Source organism: Lygodium microphyllum, chromosome 8 (genome assembly GCF_053477565.2).
Source record: "Lygodium microphyllum isolate KBCC chromosome 8, Lygodium_microphyllum_v1.1.10, whole genome shotgun sequence".
Taxonomy (NCBI): Eukaryota; Viridiplantae; Streptophyta; class Polypodiopsida; order Schizaeales; family Lygodiaceae; genus Lygodium; species Lygodium microphyllum.
The window spans coordinates 103,685,690-103,705,324 of record NC_141142.1 but is presented as its reverse complement, the minus strand read 5'-3'; the positions used below and the strand labels follow the sequence as shown (position 1 = coordinate 103,705,324).

General features: G+C 41.3%; 2 protein-coding genes across 2 annotated transcripts; one reads left to right on the top strand and one right to left on the bottom strand.

Annotated features, from left to right (window-relative positions):
- Nucleotides 1-5,176: 5,176 nt before the first annotated feature.
- Nucleotides 5,177-6,690, top strand: LOC148032687 (chitinase 1-like). Its single transcript, XM_087683313.1, has 3 exons — nucleotides 5,177-5,677; nucleotides 5,800-5,914; nucleotides 6,134-6,690. Exons 1-3 carry the CDS (start codon nucleotides 5,221-5,223, stop codon nucleotides 6,450-6,452), a joined length of 891 nt encoding a protein of 296 aa, XP_087539439.1. The 5' UTR covers nucleotides 5,177-5,220; the 3' UTR covers nucleotides 6,453-6,690.
- An 8,398-nt stretch (nucleotides 6,691-15,088) lies between these two features.
- Nucleotides 15,089-17,665, bottom strand: LOC148032686 (pentatricopeptide repeat-containing protein At3g57430, chloroplastic-like). Its single transcript, XM_087683953.1, has 7 exons — nucleotides 17,456-17,665; nucleotides 17,241-17,363; nucleotides 17,041-17,139; nucleotides 16,428-16,749; nucleotides 15,860-15,954; nucleotides 15,541-15,724; nucleotides 15,089-15,381 (listed from the first exon to the last, which is right to left on the bottom strand). Exons 1-7 carry the CDS (start codon nucleotides 17,663-17,665, stop codon nucleotides 15,089-15,091), a joined length of 1,326 nt encoding a protein of 441 aa, XP_087540079.1.
- Nucleotides 17,666-19,635: the final 1,970 nt, after the last annotated feature.

Below are 19,635 nucleotides of genomic sequence, written 5' to 3'. Positions count from 1 at the left end.
CATCCACTTACTCAATTCGTTGACCAATCTCTTATAAAGATACATAAGATATGCATTTTAAGAGAGATTTTTTAAAAATGATTTATATTACTATGCTTTGTATAATTTAAATTGATTATTCTAACATCATTTTTTATCTGTGCAGGTGACATTTTCAGGATGAGTCGAGGGATGAGGATGAGGAGTTGCAGGACATCTTCGCACGCATGTCTCCAAACCAGCTCGAGAGATTTAGAGAGATGGCAGACCAGGAGCTGTCTCGTTCTTCGTCAGGGCGCTCTGCTAGATCTGCTTCAGCGCGATCGGATGCTTCAGCTTCGAGCAGACGATCTCGACGCTCACGACTTGGGCCTAATGGAGGGAGTGCATCGGGATCAGGGGGATGCTGCTGTGGAGACACGGATGTAGTGTCTTCGTCTCGTCGTCCAGCTGGAGCTGCGTCACCTTTAGGATTTGTCACACCTGTGGGGACGTCTACTCCAGTTACTCCGGCTTTTCCCCGTCGGTACACCAGATGTAGAGGGGTCTCCTGGTTATGCCCAGGAGCATGGACGCAGATGGGAGAGGACCCATCTTAGGCAGACTCCTAGGGGTTATGGATATCTAGTCGATAGTAGGTCAGGAGCCATCATCATGAATGATGAGGGGAGGAGGGTGATGGCTCGCATGAGAGAGTTGTGCCAACAAGTTTTTCGGCACAACTTCCTGGATCATTGGAAGAACATACCGGAGGGGAGCAATGACTACATAGTAGCATCCTTGCACGAGGAGTTTCCGGTGCCAGCCGCAGTAGATAGATTCTCTACGGGCTGGATGATGGATTGCATGCGTGCATACATGTCACATAGACGATCCGACGCGCGCAAGACAATCAAGAGTGGGGCTGCAAAGCCCGAGTGGTTAGATGCAGATGACTGGCGCCGACTGAGGGAGGAGGCTACAGATTCTCCAGGATGTTGGAGTAAGCAGCGTGAGGCGGCGAGGGCACGACTCGAGGCCGGAGTGGTCCATCATCTTGGGAGTAGCGCCACATGACATATTTGGAGGACTTTGTAAGTTTTTCTTTTGTTTTGCTTGTTTGTTTTTTTGAAATATTCTTTGTACTGACAATCATGTTTCTAACAGTTAGCATTTTGTTTTCTTTGCAGCACTCCATTACAAATCGCGATCCGATAGGCCTTGAGACTCGATATGTAGAGAGGCACGGTCTCAATGCATTAATCGACCGATTGTATAGACGCGGTGGCCCTGTAAGTCACTCATCTTTCTTGTCCGTAGTTACCATGAGATATTTGAATGCATTATTGTATGGTGGATTGGTGTGTTGTTTCTTTTTCTGCAGAGTCCGTTCGATACTCCTTTGTGGCGGGACAAGCTTTCGGGGGACGAGGATTTGTAGCTCGCCCTTGGATCCTTGGAGCTCACACACCTTTATTTTTTAGTCACCTGATCTATGTAGACATTTTCTATGTATTAGTGATATCCTGTCATGATTGTACCAATTGCTTTTTATGCGATCATGTATTTATTTCATGTATCAGTTTTATGATTTCAGTATACATTCTTTTTGTTTGCAAGCGCTTTGTATACAGTAGTGTAGAAACTATTTTGTATGGCTCTCATACAGCACATAGTGCTATATGTGGTATGGCAGCTTGCTGTCCTGCCACAAAATTTTTTATATCCTTGTTACCGTCGCTATTACGTCACAAATTTACTGCTTACGTTGCTATTACCGTCGCTATGCGCGCTACAAATTTACTGGTTGCGTCGCTATTAGCGTCGCATTTGCGACGCTTGATAGCGTCACTATTGTGCGACGCTTGATAGCGACGCCAATAGCAACGCTGATAGCGATGTTTCTATAGCGTCGTTAATAACGACGCTTTTTACGACGATGGGGGAAAATTTTGTTGTTTGTATTTTCGTTGCTTTAAACGTCGGTATAAGGTCTATATCTTGTAGTGGTAGTAATGTGTTGATATTTACATAATAAAGGATAAGAGATGGTTAGATACAAGGCTATGCCCATGTGTGTGTGTGTGCGGGTGTTCTTCCACTATCTCTGGAAGATCAAACTAACCCCTATCTACACTAGACCTGTTCACACCAGGCTTGGGGTGCCCTATTGCACACCCGACCTAGTTCTTGATTCACACCTTGATTGCAAACCCACAACTGTGCAATTTTCTCCATTCACCTAGGAGTTTGCAACCTTAATCACAATCAAGGCCTTGTGCGAATAGGCCCACTATATCAAAGTGTTTGGGGCTTACAAGATGTATTTAATGTGACTTCCTCGAGTCTCTATCTTATGAGATGAAAGAAAACCGACCCTTCATCCTTTCTTAATCTTAATTTACCTCTTTCTATATTGGCTTATGTACATATGGAAATCTATGGGGTGCATATAATTTCTTAAAAATTACAATAAGAAAATAGAAAAATAATACAAATTCCATGCACAATGTTATAGATGCACCAATGCCTATCTATAAAGCACATTTAGAAAAGAAAGCTTTACTTAATGAAATTTGTTAAATTATGCATTTGTTGTATTACATTTCTTACACCTAACTTCTTTATGCTTTACATTGCAATGTTGTCTTATGCATTTCTTATATTACTTTTCTTACACCTACCTTCAATATGCTTTACATTGCAATGCTTTTGATTTGGCATTCAACTTCTAATGGTTGAAATGCAATTATGTTTTCACATTTACAATTCTTTGGAATTAATATCATTGGGGTCCTTGAAGTTTATGCTGGATTTTCTTTGAAAATTACCATAGTTTTTATAATCCATTTGAGTATTGTAAATTGAGGATTATGATCTCTTTGATTTGCTAGTCTTTGCATCATTACATAAATGTAATATGTGCATTGCTTCCTATGTTTCATTAAGAGGTGATACTCTTTTGGGTCAAAAAACACGTTTTAAAATTATAGATTGCAATAATGTCATTATAGAGAAGCTAAAGAGGCACAATTAGCTTCGCTCTCCCTCCCTCCCTCCCTCCCTCCCTCCCTATCTATGTGTGTGTGTGTGTGTGCGCGTGCGCGCACGCACGCGTGTGCGCGTGCGCGTGCGCACAGAGGGAAGAACCACTTCCTTTTGCTAAAAAAGGAAAAGTGAGTGAGGCATGGCCTCAGGAGATTTGCAAGTTCACAAACTGTGCACTGCACACTTAGCAAGCCAACTAGTCTTACTAATGCAAGCTGCATCTATTATCTCCCAAATATATGTTTCAAAGCAAGGAGTCCTCTTATAAATATGGGAAAGATATTGACATAAAATTTGTACCACATGTAAAATGCTAGTACATGTACATGGTACAAATATATAGACTATGTTGTAGAATTTGGCAACTATTTTATTAGATTAATATTTTGATGGTACAAATATGAACGATTTATGTTCTAGAAATTGGCAACTACTTGGTTGGACTAGCATTACTAGTATTTCAGCATTCACTTAAAAATATATTGGCTATACTTCAAAATAAAATGATACATGTTGAGAAACTAGTAGCGAAACTTAAGTGGGAGATGAGAAAACAGAAACACATCCAAAATATAATTTGTAGGCATTTGCTTGGAGTAGAAGTGACCTAGATCCACCACACATTAGGACCTACTAGGCACTCCGCGCCTAGACTCGCCCCGGCGCTTTGCGCCATGGCGGGCACGATTTTTGGGTTGGGGGGGGGCGAGTGCTGGACACGTGGCACCCGCCCCCGCGTTCTCTTTTTTTTTTTGTGGGGGAGGTGGGGGCTGCCACGTGGCACCCGCCCCCCACCTCTCCTTAACGAATAGTATAGATGAAATAGTGTAATAATTGAATGCAGATATGCTAAATCTATTTTCCTTCCTTTAGTTTTGAAAAGTAGAAAAGAAAGGGTAAATTGATTCAAATTGAATGGAAAAGTGTGAAGACTTTAGCTTTTGGATTCGTTACTTTGATGGCACTGAATAAGAAATAATATTTGACTTCTATTTAAATAGATAATTGCATGACTTTCCGTAAGCTTTTGACAAGAGTCTATTAAGCTAATGATGGGTTGGAGGCCATGAGATGGGTGGATGGTCATCAAATGTAACATATGATGGTGCCATGATGTGCTCTAAGAAAACTATATAAAAGAATACTTGAAGGCATATTTTACATGTGCATTTTGGGAATTGTGTATGCCCTTTGCCAGTGACACTATTTAATGTAGTCATGTGGGTGAAGAGTGTGGGATTGGTCAAGCCAATGTGTTGATGAGTAATTGTCTTCTATCGAGGTTCTATTTACTTTTGGGCTATTGCATGGGAAAGGTCATGATTGACACTACACCTTGAAGTAATTGATTTTAGTCTTAGAAGGGTAATGTGAAATCAAGGAAACACGTTGATAATGAGATTGGTGTACTAGCCATGACTTATGAGGTTGTATGCCTTTCTTTTATTACAAACTATAGTTTAGTACCTTGTAAAAGATAAATGTGCAATATTACCCTGTTTATCTATTGAGAGCTCTAACCTTGAAATTCATATGGAAATCCATAAATGTAGTGGCATTTGGTCGGTTGACTTTTCAATGCCTATGATTGGAATTTATGACAACATTTTGACTATGTTAGGAAACTTAGCTCCCAACAGTGGATCCATAAAGTTTTTTGTGAAATGTAAGATAAAATTGCTGTTTAGGCTTTGGCCTTGATGCATTGCCCTTAGTCATAGGTGTTCCTAACAATGTGTGGGGTGATGATGGTGAGTATTTTGTTTCAAGAGGTGGACTTAGGCCTTAGGCAAAGCCTTGGTTTGATATGGATGACTTAAGAGAACTAATAATGAATATGATGATGATGATTATGGATTAAGGCAAGTGTTAACTTGAGATAAGGTATGGTTTGGTCGATGGTTTAGGGAACTAATATATTACGGGGAGGAGCAGGATGGCTCATGGGTTTAGCGACTTGGGTGAAAGGTGGGTGAAAAGCTTGAGAAGGTGGACTCGAGGGAAGAAAAAGTTGAGAGAGAGAGAGTCAACTGTGAATGGGGTGGTTGAAACACTTGACAATATGGTCTCGTGGGAAGAAAAATGAGAGAGAGAGAGAGAGAGAGAGAGAGAGAGAGAGAGAGAGAGAGCCTCCATATAAACAGGGTAGGACATGAGAATGAATCTTCAAATCTTGCTGTGATACTCCATACGACTGTATTTATCAGCTTTCAGATGGGGCCTTCCTTATGCACAGTATTGATGCTGGTGGTGGTGGTAGTGGTGGGTAGTAACAGTGATGGGTGGGGTGTGAGAGCAGAGCAATGTGGGAAGCAAGCTGGGGGCAAGCTCTGCCCCAACAACCTGTGCTGCAGCAAGTATGGCTGGTGTGGCAGCACAAGCCCGTACTGCAGCGCCGGTAATTGCCAGAGCCAGTGTGGTGGTGGCGGTAGTGGCGGAGGCGGCGGCGGAAGCAGCGGATCTGGCGTCGCTTCCATCGTCACCAGCAGTGTCTTTGACCGATTCTTCTCCCACCACAACGACGCCGGCTGCCCCGCCAACGGCTTCTACACCTACAATGCCTTCCTCAGCGCCGCCGCCGCCTTCCCCGGCTTCGGCACCGCCTCCGACAGCGCCTCCAACCGCCGCGAGCTTGCTGCCTTCTTCGCCAATGCTGCCCATGAGGTCACTGGTAAAGCTCGGTCTCAGAGCCTGTGAGTCCAAAAAGAGGAAGCAGTAGTACTGATTCTGTTGGTGGTAGTGGTACTGGTATAAGAAGAAGCTATCATCATGTCTCTGTGTGTATGATTGCAGGTGGGTGCTACAAGGAAGAAGTGGATAAATCAAGTTCCTACTGCAGTGTATCCCCACAATGGGGTTGTGCGAGCTCCAAGCAATATTATGGGAGGGGACCCCTTCAAATTTCTTGGTATAGCATTTCATTAAGTACACAGATCAAGATGAGACACACTGAACTCATTATGATGATGGACTAATACATGCTATGAAATGCACTTTGGAGTACATTCTGTCTCATGTCATTGCAACGTTTCAAACTAATTCATGCTATCGAATATGGGTAGTGAAGCGCACCTTTTTTATCTGATTGCGAGCTTTCTTACCCCTAAATTCTGATCTGATTTCACAGGAATTACAATTATGGGCAAGCTGGGAAGGCCATTGGATTTGATGGGATAAACAATCCTGAGGTTGTGGCAACCAATCCTGTGATCTCATTCAAGACAGCTATCTGGTTCTGGATGACTCCCCAATCCCCCAAGCCCTCTTGCCACAGTGCCATCACAGGCAACCAGGGCTTTGGAAAGACCATCAGCATCATCAATGGAGGGGTAGAATGTGGTAATGCTGGTGCATCAGGAAAGGCAGCAGCACAAGATAGAATCAATCTCTACAAGGCGTTCTGTGGTATTCTGGGTGTGCAACCTGACAGCCAACTCACATGCTAAGTAAGGGATTCACGGCAGACTCGAGAGAATGGAATCCTTGGGATGTGTGAAACAACACACACCAATAATAATACTCAGCTCAAAACTCCTAGTTCTGCTATCATGTACATCTTTGTGGTAGCAATCTCAATCTTCAATAAGACAAATGGGGTTTTTTCCATAGACTTACGTTTGGACAATATCTAGTAATCATATGCTAATATCTCACACTCAACAAATGCAAGCTCTTTTTGTATAATGAACTATATACTCATTATGCCACACTCCTCATATAAGAAGCTCTTATTGCACAGTAATTTATTTACTAATTATTTCACACTTCACAAACTGCAGCTCTTAATGTTTACTCAATCACATACTTGAAACTATCAAGATGCTCTTTCAGTTCCAAGAGGACCAAGATTTGTTTTTACATGAATTTTCCTTGATTGATATTAATGATATGTAACCCCTTTAATTATAACACAAGGTTGTTTCCCAAACACCAATGTTCCATCCAATTGGGCCAATTAATTACACCCAAAAGTCACAATTAAACTTATTGATGTAGTGGCATTAAAATATGTTAATTATACTTGCATAAAAAGTTGAATGGAAGCTTCACGTTAACTTTTGCAAGTCTAAAACAAAGAGATGGAGAAAGAATTGGGTCAAAGATGGTTTAGAAGGCCAAGGTATTTATTGATAAAAAGTATTACAACTTGCAACTCACTATGAAAAGTAACCATTGAAAACATTCCTCCTTTTGGTTGGGATGTGGGACTTCCAAATTGTTGGAACTTGGAAATACTTATCAATATTTCACATACATAACTAGCATATTTGAAAGCTCACAATTGGCAAGACACACATTGAAATTTATATTTGTAACATGTTGTTTGCATAGCAAATTGATGGATAAGTTGAAAAATCTATGAATTCTCCTAAGTCACATGGAATAAATTCAATCTATACTACAAATAGACAAACAAGCTACAATGCAATTGAGGTTATGTAATTATATAATATAGCACATTCTACTTCAAAATAGGTTTTCAAACCAAGGCATAAAAAGTAGATTGTAGTCATCTTGCTTTCATGTGTAGAGGTTTATTAGGTCACGCCTTTGCCAAACACATTGTGGATCATGATGTCCCTCCCACCTCATAAATCAACTACCCTTTCGCATTTTTATTTCTTGCAGCTACCTAATGGACTACCCATTTTGTCTACCCTTTGGCACTTTCTTTTCTTGAGTGTATCTTTTTTGGCAATGGGTAGTAAGTTAAAGGTTTGTATAGTGATCGCCAACATAATCATAACACTCTTATGTAACGTACTTGCCTTTATTACGTGACAATAATATTTTAGTAGTCGCCTAGAGTTTACCTTTTAGCCGTTGCCATCCGTACTTTAACTAGAATGATCAAATTTTGTTCGGCTCTATAACCCAAGGTCTACCCCGTAGGGGAAACGTCCTGCTGTTACCCACGGAGGATCGACTTGAAGGTTCCTAATTGACCTAACAGTCACCTATCAACAATTGGCTCACATCCAGAGGTGTCCTTCGAGAGGCTTTTTGTCCAGAAGGAGTGATTGCCATTACCCTTAGTTCATGGAGTACAACACTTTTTTCCAATAGTAGACTAAGGATTTATGAAATCACTTGTGCTCTAGCACAGCCACCGTACCTTTCCCCTAAGATAATTTATAGTTCGGGTTCTGAGACCAAACCCTAGGTAAGTCAACGAATCGGCCCTTCCTAGAGTTTCTTCCTAGTGTTTGTTTTTGGGGAGACCTCTCGGCTAATTGAGACCACCATGCCATAGGACTGGATTCGTTGGGAATCCATCCACCCACTTCCCTCTATGGAAGTTCTTAGTTATCTAATTACCTACCACATATAAAAACAACTTTATTAATTAAAAAGAATCCTTTTATGCACAGTTGTTCATTTGTGTAATTTACTCACAGACATACTATCACAATAAAACAAATTCATTGATTATGTTCTATAATGTGTGTTTTCTTGCCCATACAGGAGAAAAATTACAATTTCATGTGCTGCCTCATCCGGTGCATTTGCATGTCACCCAGATCGAATCCACCTATAGTTAGTGTTTTTAGGTGTCCCAACAAGTAGAACTTGGGCCATACAGGGGACCAAGCAGTTCCTAGGTGCGTAAACGATTTACTAACCAGAGCCCCCTTGCCACCCTATCCACCTCCTACTTAATACGATCCCTCTTAGGAGACCTCTCGCCATTGGAGTCGGTCCATGCTTCCGCAGCTGTAAAAGCATCCCCTCTTGGTATGGGGGATTCAACACCTATCCTTGGGGGAGGTATAGGGCTCCTCAATTTTTATCTATTCCAATACTTTATTCAATCATGATCTAATCTAGAAAATCACAAACAAGATTGATGTCTTCAAGCAGTTATGACTTCAATCAATCATGCAACTTTCAAGTGATGATTAATCTAGTAGCAATCAACACTTGAATTTCACATAATGAACTATTCTCTTTGGAATTTAACTAAGGGTATCTAGATTTTGGGGTCTCTAACTTCCCAGTTTAAGGTTTATTCTTGTAACCAAGTTTCTTGGCCTTAAGTCAGTTTCTTTAACTTAGAGTTATTTCTAGTTTTTTTTAAAAAATATTCTATGAGAGCTTCTAGATTAAAACTATATCCTTGGGTAGTTTCTTCAAGGTTTCGTTCTTAGTAAATTCGTATTGAATTCACTACCCTTATTTTCTATGGGGTTAACATGAAAATTCATCATGATTTCTCTTGAGTTATAGGTTTTCATAGTTTCCCTAACAATTTCTAGCCTACAAGATGTTCTAATAATTTACTGGCAAGTGAATACTCTAAGTTCGCAGTATTTCTCAAGAGACTTATCTTATTTCTATTGAATTTGGATAGAATTTTTTTGAAAAACCTATGGTATTGCTATTGGTAAAGGGTTATTATTTACGCCTGTGACTCTATTAGTAACTCTCGTGCTCGCAACTCCAATTGTCGCTTCCACGCTAGTAGGATCATTCGTGATTTCTGCTTTTGAATTCTTTTTCTTCGAGGCCATGACGGAAATATGATTCGTAGAAGAAGAAGAACACCACATTAATTGTAAGAAGCTGGGAAGAATAAGGATTTAGTGTGTAAATAATATTGATATTATGCCATGCCACACTGTCGTTGGTATAAAAGGAGAGGACATGTAGTTTTTCTCATCTTTTTGACACATTAATACAATTACTGTCCTTTTCCTCTCACCTTGCTCACAGCTTCTATGGCTTCTTTCTCTTTCCTGTCTTTCTCTCTCCAAATCTAGTTTTTCTCTCTCCTCGTCACTCTCTTTCTCTCTCTTCTTGTGTTCTTTCTCTCTCTTCTACACACTCTCTCTTTTCTCTTTCTCTCTCTCTAGTCCTCTTCTTGACAAGTGGTATCAGAGCATTCGTCTTTGATCCATTTTTCCTTCTATTTTCAATCTTATTTTTCTCCATCAAAATCAATTTTAGACAAGTATTGGACAAGACAGTGACTAGTGGAGGGTTGCAGAACATCTACAGCTAGTAAGAGACTACATTTGGAGATATTCAAGGTTGGATATGGCGGTAGGAGGCTAAAGTAGCAGGTCATCAATAAAATTTCATCCAATTTGGAGGTAACAAGGCTAAATGAGAGTTAACTGGTGTCGAAGGGTTTTTCGAAAGTAAAGGAAGGTAATCCACCTCTTTTCTTCGGATGCTTCCAAAGAAATCCGTCCTTGAGAAAATAACCATAGGCTTTTCTTCTGATCTTCTTGAACTCTTCATCTGTCCATTCATCTCTTTTGCCAATCTGCAACCAATCTCCAACATAGAGTTCTTCTATGAAAGCCACAATATCATAGACATGGCAAACATGATCAACCATAGCGAGACTGAAATTTCTGCATCATCCTCTTCTCCAAGTAGTATCTCCTCATCATCATATCTGGCTCTAGACAGCATATCTGACACTGGTATTATCCTTCCCTGCTATGTGTTTGAATTCTGGATTTAATGACTTGATGTATGCAATCCATCTCAGCATAGCTATATCCAGAGTAGAGCAACTCATAATCATACCAATCAATGGCAAGCAATCTGTCTCTACCACAACTGAAGCTCCAATAAAGTACTCCTTGTCACATTTGAGAGCCGTAACAATCCCCATTAAATGGGCACATCATCCAAGAAAGGCATGGTAAGCTGAGGTACGTAATCACGAAGGCTCTTATGCATGGCATTCATTATATGCGCAACAGAATTAGTGGCACCTTGAGGCAAGGTATCATCCTGACAAGCCCAATAGGAGTTCTGATAGTGGTTATGTCCCTGCTTTCCAAAGCCAGCTGAAACTGATCATATCCCATCTACAAATCACCTAAAGAATAGATGGCACGTCCAGCAAATGCTTATGCAAACTCATCCACAACTGGACCTATACCAACATTCCTGATAGTAACTCTGTTTACTGGCTGCATGTCCTGTATAAATCGGAGAGTACCATTCTTCTTTGGAACCGTAAACCACCTATTTGAGTATGGTGCAGATGAAGGCTCTAGGATTCCCATCCTGATTTTCTCATTCAACAAGTCAATCAGCTTTGGCAGGTGTGCCTTAGGCACTGGAATAGGTCGGAGGTTCCATGGAATATGAGGAATAGTAAAGATTACCATAGGAGCAACAATATCCGGATTCACACATCCAATCTCATGCGGGAAAAAAGCAAACCCCCTTCCATGTCGCTCAAGCATCTCCTGAAAGCATTGCTTCTTTGTGGGTAGCAAGAAATCACCATTTCCAATTTTTAATTCAGCAAGAGTCTCTGCTGAAAATTTATGGCCTATATGCTCCGGATTCCTCAAAATTGGCTGTTTGGCAGCCCTCTCTATTTGCTGATCACTATCAGGTGGAAGTGGTACAGCTACTGGCTTCATCTTCTTATCCACAGTCTTGTATTTCGTGTCAACCCTGGCTTCATTATGTTCCTCTGCATTACTCAAATCTTGCTGTAAATCAGCAATTCTGCACTCTAGTGGTGGCTGAATATCCTCAGCCCTCTGCTCTATGGACTGCATAGGAACAGCCCTAAACTCTGGATGCTGAAATATTTCAGCAGTAAACTCTGTTGGCTGAAATTTTTCAGCCCTCTGTGTCTCTGTAAGCTGATCATAATCAGCCGGAAACTCTGTTTGCTGAATTTCTTCAGCACTCAACACTTTTTGCTGAGTCACCTCAGCCTCTGACTCTATCTGTGACACAAAATCTGCAATTTCATGAAACATGTCCAGGGATTGCACTAATACATTACTGTGACAACTCTGCATATCAGTTTTCAGCATATTTTCCATCTTTGTCATCGTATCCGCACAAATCATATTATCATACATCCCATCTATGTGCTCATCATCCTCTAAAATTCCTGCATTTTTCAAAATTTTCTCCTTCCTGCATATGTACTACCTGGCAGCTCTAGGCAACTTAGAAGTCTTCTAATAACTCATCAAACTATTTGTTGAAATCCCAACAAAACCGGAGGAGAAAACATTGCTGCCAGGAGGCGAGAACTCCAATCTCCTCTGCTCTGTACCACCATCGTCTCACGAAACGGCGGTACCTAATGAAAACCTGAATCCCTCACAGTGGGCAAAGGTGCATCTCTAAGAGTATCCCTGTTTCTAACATGGTTCACACACACAGTCATAAACTGTACTGCTCTCATGCCATCTTTACTGCGAATCCGTGCATAAGCAGATCCATCATCCATTACCTTTGTTTCCATGCGCACCTCTGTGATGAATGGCTGTCCAAGAATTATGGGATAAGAGCATGAATCCTGCACAAAGAAATGGAAATCCTCCTCTACATCCCCAATAGAAACCCTGACACTGGGACATGCAGCATACAAATCACCTGCAGTGTTGTTGGCAGCTCTCATACGCCACCCATGCTCTACATCCATAGGCCATCTATTACTCTCATAAACTCCATGAACTATGAGATTAATCTCTGAACCATGATCCACCAAAGCAACATAAGGCACCCGTTTCTCTCCAATTTTTACCATTGTCTCTGTAGTTGCCCTAGCCCAATGACTCCGCGAAAAGTGACTACGCGGTATCAAGACAGGCTCATCAGTTTCAGCATAATGCATAGGCTGAACCCTCTTCTCTATTTGCGAAAAAACAGAAGCATTCTCAACCATAACCTCATCCTCATCCTCATCCAACTCTCCAATCAAAACTCCTTGTGTATCAGTAGTAGGCAATGCATGTCTTTTCCTCTTCAGGACCTCTTGAAACTGATCTTGAAACTCTCTTTTCGAGATGCCCAAAACCTCAGAAATAGTAAAAGTCACCTCATTGCCAAGTATCTTGTCATTAAAGATTTTCTTCATGTCTGTAGATGTCTCAATATCAGACATCAATCTAAACCCTGGCTGCTTTCTCTCTCTAGGCTCTTGCCTCTTCTCTTTCTTTTGAGCATCTTCCATTTGTCGTTCTGGCCCTGGTCTCAAAGACGGTCCTGCAGTAGGTGGAGTAACAAACTCACCCCCTCTAGTCTTTTTAGCTGCACTTGGATTTTCTTCATCCCTCTTACGCTTCTCCTCAACAAGTATATCTGCTCCCTGAGACTTAGCCAAGTAGGCATAAATAGTATACCTATCAATAGGCAAATCCCAACTTGTCTCAGATCTGATGCTAGAGCCTGCACTAGTCAAAACAGTTTGCTGAATTTTTCCCTTATTTGCCGTCTCCATAGCATAAATCCATAATGCTGACTGATTCTTTGATCCTTTCTCAATCTGGACTCCATATGCAGAAGCATCTCCTCTACCTGCCACATAAGAAGTACGTGTAGCCATGTCATCCACTAACTTCTTCATTCCGCCTTTCCCAAAGTTGGTAGCAAGCGGAGCTCCTGTTTCAGTCAACAAAATCTTACCATCTTGTCCCCAAAATACCAAATTCTTCCTCCTTGCATCCTGAAAAGATTCACAATCCCTGCAATGCTGATGGTCCGTACTATCGCACCAAATACATCTTTGATCTCTCCTAGGTGCATTAGGAGCACTCCTAGGTGCAGTAGGAGTACTAGAAGAAATAGTAGGCGGAGTCGAAGCAAACTGCTCTTTCAATTTTCCCACCAATTCTGCTTTAACTGACTCCAGTGTCAAATCCATTATGCCTTTGATTATATCATCAAGAGAGGTAGGCACCGACGGAGTGGATGGTTTTGGAACGGAAGGAACCGGCATCGGTCTTGGAGCAGGAAGAATAGGAGGAGTAGAAACAGTAGGCACTGGCATAGGCCATGAAACTGGCTGAGGAAGAGAAGAAATAACAGGGATAGAAGCAGGCATAGGAGCAGAAGACGGCGTCGGTGTCATAGAACCATTCTGTAGACGGGTCTTCCATATCCTCCTCTTGGTCAAAGTGGAGACTGCATCCTGGGCATCTTGCCAATCCGTTTTAAGACCCATAGGCTTCGTGCGATCCTCAATAAGCTCTCCTAATTCTTCTTGAAGAGCAGGATCTGCAGCTTGCAAGAAAAGCTCAACTTTCTCAACATCCAATGCTCTTTGTTCAATGGCATCAAGCTGACTATACCTCTCTTCAAATTCTCGAATCAATTCTGAAGCAGCCAAACCTTTGTTTGGCATGTAGACCCACTCTCGGAATGACCGCCGTGTAGCCATCCCAAATTCCTCAAGGAAATACTCTTCTTTCAGGGCCTTCTTAAAATATTGCCAATGCGAATTTTGAATAAAAAGATCAGTCACTTTTGCCCTCAAGGTGGGTGTGACAAGACGAAGGAAATACTTACTCATAAGTCCAGCTGGAACCCCAAAAAACCCCATCTTGATCTCATATGTCTTCAAATATGCTGAAACATTACGGCCATCAAATAGCTTCTTCTCATTCTCAACTGCTTCAATCGCCTTAGTCGCGCTAATTGCATTCTCCTGCTCCGAATATAGTTGCCTTTGCTGAGACAACTGCTGTTGATGCAATTGCTGCTGCTGCTGCATATACAATTGTGTCTGCTGATTTTGAAGCTGCATATACATGGACATATTCTGCAAAATCTGCTTTAGATCATCCGTTGAAGTACTTGAAGCAGCAGTCAATGATGGAGCTGAAGTAGAGGACGTAGCAGGAATCGTAGAAGAAGCTGAAATGGATGCTGAAGTATCTCCCATCCTGAAATTTTTTTGCAACGCTTTCACGTCGGGTTCACCAAAGATGTCGAAGGGTTTTTCGAAAGTAAAGTCGCAACCACAGAGGTTCTTGAGAAATTCCAAGATAGAAGATTAAACAAGTGAGATCAGGCTATGCAATAGTAAACACCAGACTCTTCATATTGAATGCAAAGATTGTTGTTTTAACATGCATCTGTTCAATAAATTTGCTGTTCACAGCCTGAAGAGCTATTGAATCCAAGCATCACCAGTTCCAGTGATCAAAGGCCAGTTTATGATCAGAAATTATTAAACCCTGCGCGAGTTTAACATACTCTATGGCAATGCTTTACTGCTGGAATCTATGACTCTGCAGAAGGCTAGGTTTGTCTCTAGCAAGCTCTCTAACACCATAAGATACATAAAAGATTTCCAGCAAGGCTGTCACTGCTTTTTTTTTCCAAAGAGATCCAGGGCACAGTCACCAATACCATGTTGAGCATACCCTCCGATCATTGTGTTCCATGTTCCTACATTGCCATCAGATAGCACATCAAACACTTTTCGAGCATCTGGCAGACATCCACTTTTAGCATACAGGTCTATGAGGGTGTTCCTGACCATGGCATCCAAGTGGAAACCCCATGCAATTACCTCAGCATGAATCAACTTAATGCTGTCTGCTGCCACACAAGCTTTCAAGATGTTGACGAAGTTGAGATTGTCAACGTCCACACCTATGTCAACCATTTGTTGATACAACTTAAAGGCCTCATTACTTTCTCCAATTGATGCATGTGCAAACAATCAAGGCATTCTAGGATACATTATCTGGTTTGGTGACTTCGTGTTACTTATGCTTTAAAAAAAAAACTGAATGGCTACATGAACACAACCACATTGAGTATAGCCTCTGATGATTGAATTCCATGTAATCCCATTGCGATCCTCAAGAAGGTCAAACACTGTTGTAGCATCCGGTAGGCTCCCACATTTTGTATTCCTGTCAATCAAAGCATTGCCAACTAAAACATCAAACTCAAAGCCCACCTCAACAACCTGTCTGTGAATCTTTCTGACCTGATTGAGATTTGAACATGCTTTTAACATGTAAACAAATGTAACATTCTCTGGCTGTATACCGTCTTAACACATTTCCCACAAAAAATGAAGTGCTTCTTGAAACTGCCCTTAATGGGCATAAACTCCAAGTACTGTATTCCAAGTTACAATGTTTGGCTCTATGCCCTCGTCCTGCATATGATGGAAAAGCTTAATAGCTGACCCTTTATGGCCATCCTGAGCATAGCCTGCAATGAGTGTACTCCAAGTCACAACATCCCGATTAACTGATTTATCAAACACATTTTGTGCATCTTGAATCCTTACGCATTTTGTGTATAAATCAATCAAGGCATTGGCTACAACAATGGTGGATGACTCAAAACCATTTTCTATGATGTATCAATGTATCAGTAGTCCCTGTTTAACGTCTGCTAAATTAGTGCAAGCTTTGAGAATGGCAACAAAGACATGCCCATCTGGTTATACAGAAGATTGTTGCATCCGATGATATAGCTCAATAGCCTGCTCATTGTGCCCAAGCTGAGCTCGTCTTCTTCTTCATTCTGAGCTCTCCTATGTCTCCTTCCGCTCCATATATACCATATGTATCATCCTCTTATTCCCGAAATCCTTCTCGATTCCGATCCTCTCCGTTTTCCTTCCGTCTAGCTCCTCTTCGAAGTTGCAGAGATTGATCAGTCAATTGATCTTCAGTCACAGTTTAGGTCTCCAGCGTCGTCAGCCTTGAAGCCCCCGAATTCACACTGGACATTCCATCTCTCCACCTCTCCGTCCTCGACATAATGATCAGCAAGGACCCCAAATTGACGTAGAGCTCTCTGATTTTGTCTTTCCTGTTGCTGAGATTCCCTACTTTTCCTTCTGTAGCTCCGTCTTCCCAGTGTAGAGCCTCTTCGATTCCCCTGTGTCATGGCAGGTGACATTGAAGGCATACCAATTTCTTGATGCTGAATTGCTGGGGTAGAGGATATAAATCGTAGACTGTTCTGAAGGCCATAAGGACACAATAACTCTGTGACCTGTCAATAGTTTTCAATTTCACATAGCACATTCCCCTGGAGCCACTTGATCGCCCTCCTTTTTTTCTGCTTTCTGCTCCTCTTCTCAATTAAGCTTCTTTTTCCCCCCAAAAAGCCTTCAACACGCCATTTCCATCCGGCAAAGCGGCTCCTCACAATAGCAGCAGATAAAGCTTTTGCCAATTCTGTTTTTCCCACTCCAGTGGGTCCCATGAACATAGAACTGGCGATGGGACAGTTCGGGTCAGCAAGCCCAGTGTAACTCTTCATAAAGTGCTAGTTCATGTCTACCAGGACACAATTAGGGAGAAGCCTATATGGATGACCATGAAAGGTCTTCACATAGCTGAAAATGTAATCCCAATGCCCGCAGTTTAGCCCTACAAAGTGCTGCTTCAATTCATACAGAATTTTATTCATCTGAAAAACTGCTAGAAGAGTCTCAATCAGCATAGTAGCTCTTATGTTGCCCCCACAATGAACTCATTAACCTTGTTATTAACCTCTATCCAGGCCATGCCAGGATTTTTGCCTGCATCAGCAGTTCTCCTCAGAATTTGAACTGCATTAGCATCTTCCCACATGTGCACATCTGTATAGATGCTTAACATTGTCTGCACAGCAAAGCTTCAGCTTCAGACAAACAGCCTAAATGGCTAGGAAGATCAATGATGCAGTTATAGTATGTTGAATGCCAACAAAAAACCTTCTCAAGATAGCCAGCATGACTACAAGCAGTAAGAATTCTAATTAAGATAATAACATCTGGCTTTGTCCTTCCTTCTGCATGTCCTAAAAGAATTCTACCACCTTCCTGTTCCATCTGTCCATAAAGTTCAATACTGACTAGATCATGTCCTTGTAGAAAAACACCAGCAATCATTGCACCCTTCATATGCTTCAGCAGGCTCTCCATGTTTGAAGTACATATGAATGAGTACATTTCCTGCTTCTACATCAAAATTGGATTCTGTCCTGGTTATCTGATCAGATATCATTCTACCATACCTTACGGCTGCAATGGTATTACAAGCTTTTAGAACACATGTCAATATGAACTTGTTTGGCACAACCCTCATGCTGCATAATATCATATTAATGGAGAAGGCAAAAATGTAAACATAACGACTAAGTATGTACAAAGTATCAAATCCCACACACACAACTTTTTATGGATTTCACACCTCGGATGCGCAGCAGTACGACACCGGGCTTAGTTTGGAGTTAAACTCTAGTAACTTTTCAAAAGGTAGCTCCTCTTCTCTCTCTCAAGCTTTGGCTGAAGCTTCAATGGTGGCTGCCAGAAAATCCTTCAAGATCCCTCTCTACTGATCATTTCTCACAGCCAAACCATGGGGCAAAGATCCTTCATCTCCTGTGCTTCAAATTGGGCACCCTGGTCAGGTGGTTGATGCATAGTTGGAGCAGCAAGCAGCCCAAAATTTGCGTCAAAAAATGCGCTGAATTCCTTACTCTAATCCTCTTCTTGATCTGCTCTACATCTCCTACAGATTGGTTGCATGCTTTGAAGCACTTCATCAAGCATATAGTCAGCAACTTCCAGCAAGAGATGAACTTTGATCTTCATCTTCTTTGCTCAAAACCCTAAAACACAGTAGGGCATCCATAGCCACAGACTTGGAAGCTCAAATTTCTTCAACTTTTGGACTTCTCCGACCTCTAAGACTTCTCTAGTACCATGTACAAGTCAGACAGACTCCAAGATTGAAGACATTGTAGAGATTTCAGCCCGTGGAGCATGTTGGAGCTCATATTGAAGGTTTATTTTGGGGCTTTCCTTCAAGATGCTTGAATATTTGATATTCAAGTGTTCAAACAAGCTCGGGGCTTTGATTCTTCATATACTTGATCATATTGGAGTCTCTCAATAATCCACTTGTTAATGCTTTTCCACTTGACATCTACCATCCTCTTCAAGCTTAATCAAGGTATTTCTCTAAAATCTCTCAATAATCCACTTGTTAATGCTTTTTCACTGGTTGATGAGAGATTATTGATAAATTAATTCTGTGAATTGATCAAAAGATCATAGATTAGTATTATTTCCATTTATCTCAGCCCATTTCATTGAATTTTAGCATTGATTAAATCATAATCTCATTATAGGTCTCATTTACCAAGTTTGATGCACAACCTTGATTTGTTTGGCTGAATTTTTTTGCCCAAGATGAAAAATTGTAAAAGGATAAGTATTAGCAATCAGCGAGTCACTGAATTGCATTGGTAAGACCCTTCACTTATCCAAATTTTCCAGATTCCATTCAATTGCATCTCATGAAAGGTACTGAATGAATACTTCAGAAATGCACTTCATGCTGATTGATTAGAATAGAATGCCACTGCCATGTTGATGTGCCCACTGAGGAAAAATGTGGATGCCAGGGGAGATAGTGGGACAAAAGAGAGGTGACCCTCCCTCACTATTGAAGATCTCGAATGGGCGCAACCAATCGACCCGGGGGGGACTTTGCCCACCTCCGGATGATTCGAAGCCTATGTAGGGAGCCTGTCATGCTGTTTTATCCCTCACATAGGTACAACGAGTGGAGAATTGAAGATTGAAGAGTTTCCAAAGGCTCAAGTACCTTCAGAATCAAAATAGGGTAAAATAGGGATTTTACACGACACTACAAGGCATTTACAGGTTCATATAGGTACAAACTTCATTACTGTAGCACAGGTGCAGGTACTATAGGGTACCCACAGGTCCTACTCAACCTTCTACAAGGTTTGGTAGCCATTTGGGGTTACTATTTTACCTTACAATGTGTAAACAAGGCATTCACTGGTTAAAACAGGATGCAGGCCGGGACAATTTAGACTCAAAGATTGAGTTGCAGATTTTTCTTGCCTAAACCTATTATA